General features: G+C 44.8%; 1 protein-coding gene across 1 annotated transcript; it reads right to left on the reverse strand.

Annotated features, from left to right (window-relative positions):
* Positions 1-3,851: 3,851 nt before the first annotated feature.
* Positions 3,852-7,037, reverse strand: LOC306696441 (rho-related GTP-binding protein RhoU-like; the record flags this gene model as incomplete). Its single annotated transcript, XM_079160050.1, has 4 exons — positions 3,852-4,340; positions 6,287-6,316; positions 6,483-6,541; positions 6,767-7,037. The coding sequence occupies 4 exons, from the start codon at positions 7,035-7,037 to the stop codon at positions 3,852-3,854; spliced, it is 849 nt and encodes a 282-aa protein (XP_079016176.1).
* Positions 7,038-11,470: the final 4,433 nt, after the last annotated feature.

The raw sequence follows: 11,470 nt of genomic DNA on the forward strand, positions 1-11,470 counted from the left end.
GCAAGCTTTATTTGTACCTGTGCAGGTACATTACATACAGTATGTACATGATTTAATTTGAATGAAATAAACAGCTTTTAAGAAATCACCATCTTATCGAGTCACTTCATTGGATTTAAAGGTCAAAGCGCAGAAATGAAATGTATTTGATGCAGTAAATGCATCTATGAGAAGAAAAACACTTCACACAAAATGTACTTCACCACTGAAATAAATAAACTAGAAGTAGAAGAATAGAAACTAATGACCTGGTTAAAACACATTGGACAGTATGTTTGCAGGTAATAGTAACAGTTTGTTCAGTCAGAAGGAGCCAGACGCTCGGAAAGGAAACCACACCTGCTGTTTGTGTTCCTGACAAGGAATTTAGGTCACCGGTTAAACTCGACCTGTAATGTCTCTGGACCGGATAGTGCATGAAACCAAGGAAGTCAACGTGAGTAAGTGTTGAATCAAAACACTCTTCAAGCTTGCAGCATTTTATTAATTTAATTGGAAGTGATTACACTGCTGGTTTAATTCTTCAGATATGTGATAAACTGCTTACAAAGTATCTTTATGTCACATGATTTCACATCAGTTCAGGTTATTGAGCGACTTGCTTTCGCTTTGCAACATCCTTCACAAAATACTCATTTTTGTGTAAATATAAATGATGAATACATTTGTTGGTGATTGTCACATTCTTTGTTTCTGTTTAAGGCCAAACCACATGTATTAATATATAGATATATATAAATGTATTCATTTTACATATACATGTACATCAAGTACACATTTGTAAACATTACACTAATAGATAAATCTGATTGTATCGTCTAATTTAGTGAAATTCATGTGTCAACCTTCCTGAAGTATCATCACTTATTTGTGAACGTGTTTTACTTACTTGGAGGCTAAAAGCTTAAATCGATGACGGGTTCTTGGTAGAACCCCCTTCATGGGTCCTAGATAAAAACCATTGGCATATGAAAGGTTTCTCGGTAGAACACCCTGGAAGGGTTCTAGATGAAACCCTTAGAATCTATAAAGGTTGAAGGTAGAACCTTTTGAGTGGGTCCTAGATGAAACCCTTGGGATATGAAAAGGGTCTCAATAGAACCTCCACAGAGGGCTCTGGGTGGAACCATTACACCTTAGAACATTCTCTGTAGAACCTCTCATAGGGGGTCCTGGGTGGAACCTTTCAAAGATGTTTCTAGATTTACCCTTTATGTTGGGTTCTAGGTAGAACCCTCTGAAAGGGTTCCTGGTCGAACCTTTTATCAAGGTTCGACCAGGAACCACAAATGGTTCTCCTGTGACGACAAGCTGAAGAACCCCATAGGGTTCTAGTTAGCACCTTTATTTCTAAGAGTGTGGTTAGGATGAAGTCACCAGGGAATGAATCTAAGTCAATGTGTGTGTGTGTGTGTGTGTGTGTGTGTGTGTGTGTGTGTGTGTGTGTGTGTGTGTGTGTTGTGTTTGTGTTTGTGTGTGTGTGTGTGTGTGTGTGTGTGTGTGTGTGTGTGTGTGAATCCATTTGTAAACTCAGTTCATGAAGTTCTATAAATACATTTTCCTCACTCGCAGCTGGCACCTAAGATAAACCCTTAAAGGTGGAGGAATCTGCCTCTGCTGCCTTCTCAAGGTGTGCGGCGTCCGTGGGGAGAGAATCAGGCTCCATATGCTGGTCTAATCCGGTCCAGGTGGTCCTGTCTGCTCCTATTAGAGGACCAGAGGAGCGACGCTTAACCAGAGAGGAAAGCCGAGCGAGTGTGGTGAAATTCCGCTGAGATTACTGGAAAAAAATCACACTCTGGCTCTGACTGCCTGACTCCAAAACTGTATCTGAGGTAAGGATGTATTTTTATGCACGCAAGTCCACCTAAATCCGGTCTGGCTGGGTCAGTGGAGTGGACAAGAGGATCAAAGAGCTGATGAGACGATCAATGCCACCTGATCCCTATTAACTCTCCAACACGTGCTGTGTTTGTCTGCAGGATAAAGAGCAGAAGTTGTGGGACAAGTGCACTGCAGACGCAGGCGAGTGCCGCTCAAGTGTTTGCATATATTTATCACAAATAAACGGAGTTCCCTAAATGTCAGCGGCTGAAAATGTGCTGCAAATACCTCACAGATGAAACGATAGTCAGTTCTTATAAACTTTAATCTTCTGAGCATATTCCATTAATAAATATTAAAAAAATAACTACAAACAAGTACAAGTACGAGTCAAAACAAACAAAAGTTTAGATCTCCATCAGCCTGTCGGACTCCTGGCATCAAACCACACCTGGGTCTGATCATATTTGTGGGGTTTGTTTTAGCCTCCTGGGAGCCTCAGACGGGTGGGGTTACCCACATCGGTACAAATTATGAAAGAATTTAGAAAACACAGAAATAGATTTCCTGTGGTTTTCTCACCTTAAAAATCACACTAGAGCCTTACCTTTTAATAACAACGGTTATACAGAGGGGTTTTAAAAAAAAAGAAATAGGGAAAAGAGGAAGCAAAAAGTACAAACAGCAGCTAATTCAAGCGATCAGCAGTGCACGTGTAAAGCATTCTATAAATAGCATCCATGATTGGCTGATGACAGAAGACTCTTCTGTTTAATACTGCGGCTGTTCTGGTCTGCGGGTTCAGATGAGTCCAGTATACAAAGAAGAGGGTTCAGAGCATTGTTGAAGGTTTACTCCAGAAATTACATCCTGTACTCCTGTGAAGTTAGAGGACTTGTGAGAGACAGACACAAGAAAGAATAGTACATATCGAAGCAGCAGAGGTCGAGATATCCTGACTTTTTAGTATGTGTCAGGCCAAAAAAACCCTCTGGCTACTACACTTCCCAAAATGCAACTCTGGTTCAAACCTCCCTGCCTGGTAAACGCCCACTGCTTTCAGACCCGACACTCTGCAAGAGAGTGGACTGGGCAGTTCTCCTTGAAACAAAAATTCATGTGTAAAATCCAGCCTGGTCTCACCGGATGGCGTATGAACGACACGACAATTTGTACGTCTTTTAGCGCGCAATAACAACGACCTTTCTTTCAAGCGCGCGTGTGTGTGAATATGTCACGTTCACAGCAGGTGACACAGTGTGAGAAAGTGAAAAAGACATAGAAATTGAACAGGAGGAGAAAGGGACAATCCCGTTCAAATCAACGTAGCAGGACGGTCAGAGCGGCGGCCATTTTTGTGTGCGTACTGTTGCCATTGCAGCGGGCTAACTTCCGTATAAGCTAATGTCGCTCACTCGCTCACTAGCCAACGATAAGACTCCGGAGCTGCGTCCGCCGTCTTCTCGGCGAGCTGCGACAACTTTACGGCCCCATTGACGTGAGTCGTCACCATAACTAACAACAATCACCATTTTCTTTCGTTCTATATTTTAAACGACCACGGAAAACCATTAAATGTCCGTTTTATTCTATTTCTATGGAGAAAGACTTTTTGGGTGCCTGGTGGGAGGGTCAAACAGACAGAACTTTCAACCAGGCGACCAGCGTTCGTCTCCCAATACGACTTGTTTTCCAAACTTCTGCTACATTATTTACGTTTTACTTAGTTTACGTACTTACTTTAAGCCCAACTATGATGTTTTCCCTAAACCTAAATACGTGGTTTTGTTGCCTGTAAAATGTCTCATAACACACGGAATGTCCTTAAAACGTGCTCCTATTTGTACGCCCTCAGGTTAGTGAACTCAGTGGAGTTTTCCACCCACACTTTGAACATGCACCTTGTGAGTCACAAACCTGCATTTCTGGTGCGTTGTCCTCAGAGGTAATAATCCAAAAAACCCATCTGTCACACTGAAACAGACCAAAAACCAAGATCGGACCCAGGTTGGTTATCATGCAGCTGCTCACTTGAAGTCACAGCTCTGCTCTGCCATCAGACAGTTGATCTTCCTCCACCAGGTCTCCGAGAGGCTCTTGATCTTATCGGGCGTCTTCTTCCTCAGAGGCAGCCTCTGCTGCTGGACGCCACAGCTGTCCGTCTGCTGGATGCTGGCCAAGATGGCCGAATCAAAAGCGTCCTTCAGGTTCTTCTGGGTCAGCGCCGAGCACTCGGCGAAGCCCACCACCCCGAGCTCCTGGGCGAGCTGCCGGCCCTCCTCGGTGACCACCGGCCGCTGTTGGTTCTGCGCCAGGTGAATCAGCACCTGGACGTCCTCCCTCAGGTCCAGCTGGGTGCCAACGAGGACCAGGGGCGCGCCGGGACAGTGCTGCCGGATCTCAGGAACCCACCGGTGGATCAGGTTGCGGAAAGAGCAGGGGCGGACGACGCTGTAGCAGAGGAGGAAGACATCGGCGTTCTTGTAGCACAGAGGCCGGAGGCGCTCTAGCTCCTCCTTCACGAGGAGAAGCCGGAAACAGAGAGGCCAGGTTAGAATAAACTGGGCTACTTACAGCACGAGGCTGGTGTTATTCGAAAGCTTTCTTACACGACAAGACCAAAAGCAACAATGTGTCTACCTACTAACCTCCCCAATGTGTCTGTTTAGTTGCATTGTTTTTTTAAAGGCTCAATCATTTCTTAAAATAGCAGCTTTTTATCAAACAAACAGGAGGAAATAGTGCATTTGTTGGGGACTATTTTCAGCGGCGGATTAATCCACATTTGGCGCTCTAGTGGTTATTTGTGGCAGCAGGACGTGTGTGCATGTGTGTGTGATTAAGTCCAAATAAACTACAGTGTGTGTGTTCATTGTGATGAAGGAACATGTCACCCAGTGCAACAGTGAGGCTCATTGATACACACACACACACACACACACACACACACACACACACACACACACACACACACACACACACACACACACACACACACACACACACACACACACACACACAACTTGTTAGTAGATACAGTCACTGCTGGTTTTGGTGTTTTCATGTTGAGAAAAATGTAGAATATCATCAGCTTTATCCTTTAACATCAGTACAAATGCAGATGAAGAGTTGAGGAGGCAGCAGGTCGAGTTTGATGATTTAATTGAAATAAGTTACAGCTGGAAGTCCACACAGAACGTAGAAACCAGCAACTTGAGAACCTGAAGCTGAAACAGGGAAACAGTAGGACTGAAATACACCCGAGAGACTAATCAACTAATGAAACACAGATAAAAGCAGGAAGTGAAACCAAACACGACTAATGAGGTGAGTACCTTTCAAAATAAAACAGACTAAACAAATGAATGAAACAAGGAACAAAACAGAAAAACAAAAACCTCCAGATAAAATCAAACTAACATCGACCACGAAAAAAAGAAAATGGAAGATGAATCTAGGAGAACCCACTAAAATAGTTTTTATATGGCTTCAGATTCAGGCCTTTTTATCTAAATGGAAACTCAAAACACTTGAATCACAGCAGGTTTTGATCTGGACAGAATCTGAAACGGTGTATAACAAGCTTTGGATGTTCTGAATGAATCTGGTCTAAATGTGACTGATCCAGGTAGTTTTACTGCAGTTTAAATGTAAAACTGAACTGGTTTTCTCTCTTTTTTTACCTTAAAAAAAAGGTTTGATTTGAAAACATCTCTCTGTGTTAATGTCCAAGTCTGACACGGTCCATCACAGAAGTGTTTGATGTGGACCAGGTCTTCTAAGTTTTTAGGATGCTAATTTTAAAATGTGTACCTGTTTCACAATTGGCACACTCACTTTGTTTATGGTCCATTCACCCAAATTCACCGCAGATTCTCTCTCGCCTCCACCGGTATTTGGCAGATCGTTTTGGTTCAATGTGTCTCAGATTTCTGGATACGATCTCTCACGTAAATCTACTTTTTCTTCCAAATAGTCGATTTAAAAGCGGTTGACAGTGAGGTCTGTGGATGTTACGCCGTTACTGGAAACAGATGCTGCTCTAATTTAGACAAATCGAACCTTTGACTTGATGCGTAAAACAGACTATGATTTTTTTTTTTTTTGTCACTTTATGTTTGAAAAGGTACTGAATCTTGCTTTATTTTTTCAGACGGTTAAAGGGAAGCTAACAGGAGAAGGTTGGATGAAAGGATACACTCAACCAAAAGAGGGCGATGGAGCACAGGGTGACAGGGGTGCAAAACTTCTGAATTACAGACTCGGTGTTTTCCTGCAGGGGGCGCTGTAAGCTTTGGAGCCACAGAGGGGCAACTTATACTAAAGGGGTCTTAAAGGATTTCAAGTCCAGGACTAAAACCAGGCTGCATGATGGGGGGGGGGGGGGGGCACAAACACACCAAGAACTGCAAAAGTGTTACACACATTACTGCCAAATACTTATTGATCACTGATGACTCACGTTGATTGATCCATCAACCAGTCCCCATTTCTGTCACGAAAAAGCAGGACGAGAAAGAAAGAACGAAGTTAAGCTCAGTGGTTGAGTCGTTTAGTGAGCCCGCAGCGGATGCACCTGTTTTACAACTGCCCACGTGTTCAGGTACGTTAAATGTTAGTCTGTATATTATATTCAAACCCTAAAAGGTGCAGCTCACCTGTCCAGCCGTGTCACAGAGCTGCAATCTCACTGGTTTTCCGTCCACCACAACCATCACTGAGAAGATATAGAAAGCACGTGTGTTATGAGTGTCTTTAAGAGGTCACACAAACCGGACATGGATACCATCAACAGGGTTTAAAACTGGAAACTTGACATGTGACCGACTAAAAGAAAAACAAAACAAAAAGCCTTAAACGTTAACATTTAGTTGTGCGTAAAACTTGTGCGTAAAACTTGTGCGTAACGCTCAAAATCAGCCACATTGATGTCAGACTTTACCGGTGAAGTTGTCAAACGCGGTGGGAACATATTCTGCTGGGTATCCGTTAGTGGTGTAGCTGACGATGAGGCTGGTCTTGCCCACCGCTCCGTCTCCAACCAGGACGCAGTTCACCTTGCGCTCAGGTGCGGAACCGGACCGCCGGCGCTTCACACTCAGGGGGAAGTCCCGGTTCTTTAAACGTCGAGTCGGGACCGGAGGACTGTCTGCCCCACACATCGGCTCCGACACGCGTCGCAGCTTCTGCTTCCCGACCTCTAGAGGAAGCATAGCTCTGCTCTCAGATGAGGAAAGGATTTGTTTTTCTGTTGCCAGGCGGTTCAGAATCGTTGGGCACTCCCTGCGCGCTGCATCTCCTTGACAGCTCACCTGTTCCTTCCCGCTGTTTGTAAACCAAAACGATATTTAGCTGCGTTTTCGCGTGAACCGTGGTAGAGATTTGAAGCGCGCAGTGGCCCAGCCGTCGGGTTTCTCCGCTCAGCAGGAGTTCCTGATTGGCATTCTCTCTACATCTGCTGCGCTCGTGATTCCTAAGAGGCTTACCGAGCAGAACGCCATATGAGGCTCTGAGTGAAATGAACTAAGCTTACTGGAAAACCTTTATCCCATTGAGCAAAATATACAGCATGTTTCCCTCTTAAGCCAATTAAAAGTTGAAATTAAACTCTAAACCTTTACTGACAGTTGATTTCCATAATGTTATGTTAGTATCTTTCTGCAACAGGGGCCAAACAATAAATAAATGGCTTTATGTTTAGCTTTTTATTTATTTATTACAAAAACCCTTGCAGAGGGATTACATACAGTGCAGATGCAACCAATGTGTTTTAAATGGATTACATTTCACTGTAAAAATGTTCGCAGGTTGAGCTCCTTGAGACCAAACCCGCCTCCTCTGCTTCTCAATAATGATCAAATAAATGACAATAACACACAGATACAGACTGCAGTTTCTTTTTCTATATCATTCTGACGCACTACTGGTCCTACAACATCCATGCAGTCGGTCTGACCTCCACCTGACTGCTGACAGGAAGACAGGTGGAGGGGACGCGGCGGACTGACGCCCCCTAGTGGTGGAGTCACGTCAGCTGTGGAGAGGGAAGCGGCACGAGTCACCGTTTCTCTATACACAGCAGAGAGAGAGAGAGGGATAGAGAGGGAGAGAGAGAGGGAAAGGGGGAGAGGGAGAGGGAGGGAGAGAGAGCGGACGGAACATTGACACAGAACACAAACCTTCATTTGTTAATAAATAAATGTTGTGTTTACAGAATGCTAATTCCTTTGTTCATACTTTTTAACTGGAATGTCTACATGTTCTCTTTTTTCTTTAAAGTCAATGTAATGTTCTATAGTGTGTGTGTGTGCGTGTGTGTGTGTGTGTGTGTGTGTGTGTGTGTGTGGGAGGCAGAATGTGTTAACATGCTTTGAACGGCACCAAAAACACCAGTGAGTAGGAGTGAAACCATACGCACCAGCAAAGAACAAGACACATTTTCACACACACACACACACACACACACACACACACACACACACACACACACACACACACATATATACCCTGTACTCCCATCTTTGTGAGGACACTCACAAACATAACGCCTGAACCTGATTCCACCCTGAACCTTAAAAACTAAGTCTGAACCCTCAAACAGACTTTTGATGAAATGTCCTCACCTGCAGACATGTTCTCACTCTGAAGGTCGAAAACGTAAATTGATCTTCACAAAGTAAACACACACACACACACACACACACACACACACACACACAAACACACACACACACACAAACACACACATGCACTAAGCAGTTCCACATTGTGTGTCATTAAATTGTCGATCCCTTACAATTTCTTCTGCTCATATATCTGCTGTAGTTTTATTTATTATATTTTTACAAAAACAGATTTAATATTCCACAATATATATATAAATAAAATAATATGTATATTTGTATTATTTATTATTATTATGATATTTATTCATATGTATTATTGTTATTTGTTCTGTTAGGTAAGATCATGTGAATCTATAATCTTATCTTTAAATTAAAGGAAAAAATGTTACGATTCAACTAACTCTCTACTAACCCACATTTACACTTTAACTTCTTTTCTTTATTTTGCATTCACTTAATTTGTGCCTATTTTATTGTTCACTTTATTGTGTTTTGTGCAAACATTAAACCTGAAAATATATATTTTTTCTTTTTATTCAGAACTATATGTTGTAGTCGTGATAGAGTAGTTATCTCTTTATATATTTATATAAATGGCTGGATGAAATGTTATTTCATGATTCAGGTGAGTCGACCCTTTAAACAGAGGCCTATACTCTATTTGCGTACACGCTTGTTTGTACTTCTACTGCAGACTTGTGAGGACCTGAACCAGCACCTAAAAAACTAGATTCTCACCCTGAAGCTGAAACCAAGTCACTTCACAGAAGTGCCCTCACTCTGAAGTCGTAAAGACAGACGCGTACGAGAGCAAGCTGTCTATCAGCTCCTCGGCGGTTGTTGAATCTGCTAAAAAAGATAATCTCTAACCAGCCGCTGACATCGCTGCTTAATGGGATTAACGAGGAGTCAGCGGGAAAACAACAGAGATCCACCAAGTCTGTGAATGGAGACATCGGGCAGCCCTGCTCCAGAAGCTGGCACAAAACCCAGAAACCCAGTCCACACACACACACACACACACACACACATAACATACAAAGCTGCCATTCTCCTCATGTACAAACAGTCTCCCTCCTCCTCCTCATCTGATAAACTAGACACCTAATCAGAATCTTTGGGGACCCCGGGCCTCCTATTGGAGTTTGCAGACCAGGCAAATACATTAACTCAATTTAGAGTTTGGGATTAAGAACTCCCCCCTCCCCCTTTATAACACACACAAACACACACACAGATACAAACACACACCATCAACCCTCCTCCTCCTCCTCCTCTTCTTGCCTTTCCTCCTTCTCTCATCTCTCTTTTTGATGGGATCAGCTGAGCGCTACATTCTCCTCTTCTCCCCCTGCACCCTCTCTCTCTCTCTCTCTCTCTCCCCCTCTCTCCCTCTCTCTTTCCCTCTCTCCCTCGAGGGACCGGGGTGCTCGGACTCTATAGTTATGGGCCGGGGCCATCTGTCACCGTGCGCATTCACGCAGCCACCAGAAGGCCGCAACATGTGCAGATTTAAATGGAGAACCCAACTTTCCCAGGACACACAGGCCTGACCCCGGCAGCCGCGGCAACCCCCCCCCCCCCACCCCCTCCTCCCTCCCCGTCACCCCGTGCCTCCCCCCTTCCTCCTCTCATCTCCTCCATCCCACGACCATCACCACCATCCAGCATCCCTAAAACCCAGACCCCACCCACCTGCCACACCCTCCTCCAACCCCACCAAGAAATACTGTCTGCATGTGAATCAGTAAATTACCCCCCCCCACACACACACACACACACCCTAAGTGTGTGTGTGTGTGTGTGTGTGTGTGTGTGTGTGTGTATGGTAATGGCTGTGCAGCGTGCACGAGCACCTTCTTCACACAATGATGGATTTCCACCTTAGGTAGCAGCTGATGGTGACGGGGAGGCGGTGGGGTGAGGGAGGGAGGAGGGCAACCCCTGGTGGATGTGTGAGAAAGAGAGAGAGAGAGAGAGAGAGAGAGAGAGAGAGAGAGAGAGAGAGAGAGAGAGCAGCTGATTGGTAAAATTGATTGTGAGGGGAAATAAGGGAAAGGGGAGTGTGTGTGTGTGTGTGTGTGTGTGTGTGTGTGTGTGTGTGTGTGTGTGTGTGTGTGTGTGTGTGTGTGTGTGTGTGTGTGTTGAGCTGCAAAGCGAGTGCTGTGGTTTCTGTGGTTGCGAGGGGGAGGGAGGTGAGGGAGGGGTGGGAGGGTAACAGGATTGGTCTTGTCTGTGGGACCCACGGGGAGGACAATGGGACCGGCGGGGGTGGGGCGAGTGTCACACGCTTTTGCTTTGTGGCTCGGTCAACAGGCGTGTGCCGCGGGTGTCGTCTCGCCTCCCCTTCGCCTGCTGTCCGACTCCGGGGTAAAAAAGGGGGACCGGCGGCCATGAGAACCGGGGCCCCGGGCCCTTTAATGAGGGGCGAGCTGTTTCTTATCAAAGATGGACAAGCCATCATTACAATCATCATTAGAAGCTGCACAATGGAGCACGCCTCCCTTAGCTATGGATGGGAAAATCCTCCCGACAGAGCGGTGAAGGCGGCGGCGGGGGGATGAAATAATAATAATGGAAAAAAAGTCTGTCTATTTAGTGAATCTGCAACAGTTACGTCTGGCGAGGCAGCACGGCTCATCGGGTGCAGCTGAAATATTCCAACTTCAAATAAAACAGCGACACAAAAAAAAAAAAAAGTCCAAATGAACTGCTGCACTAACGTGTCCTCCTACAGGAGCTCCGTCCTCTGTGTCTGAGACTTCACGTCACCAGCCAGCTCGGATGTAACAGCGCAGAGTTGGTTGTGCGTAAAGAATCATTAAAATAATGGAATATATCTTTGGAAAAGGCGGTGTTCAACAGACTCAGAGAGGCCTTATTATTAAGACACGTTTCGTAGATTAAACTCTTCTTGGTCATTTAAATAAAGAACGTTCTAAAATATAAGTCAGGTGACCGGGAACCGGTGGGGGGGGGGGGGGGGGTTAAAGAGATGAGGTGATAAGACCAGCGTCAGT

Source organism: Pholis gunnellus (assembly GCF_910591455.1).
Source record: "Pholis gunnellus genome assembly, chromosome: 5".
Taxonomy (NCBI): domain Eukaryota; kingdom Metazoa; phylum Chordata; class Actinopteri; order Perciformes; family Pholidae; genus Pholis; species Pholis gunnellus.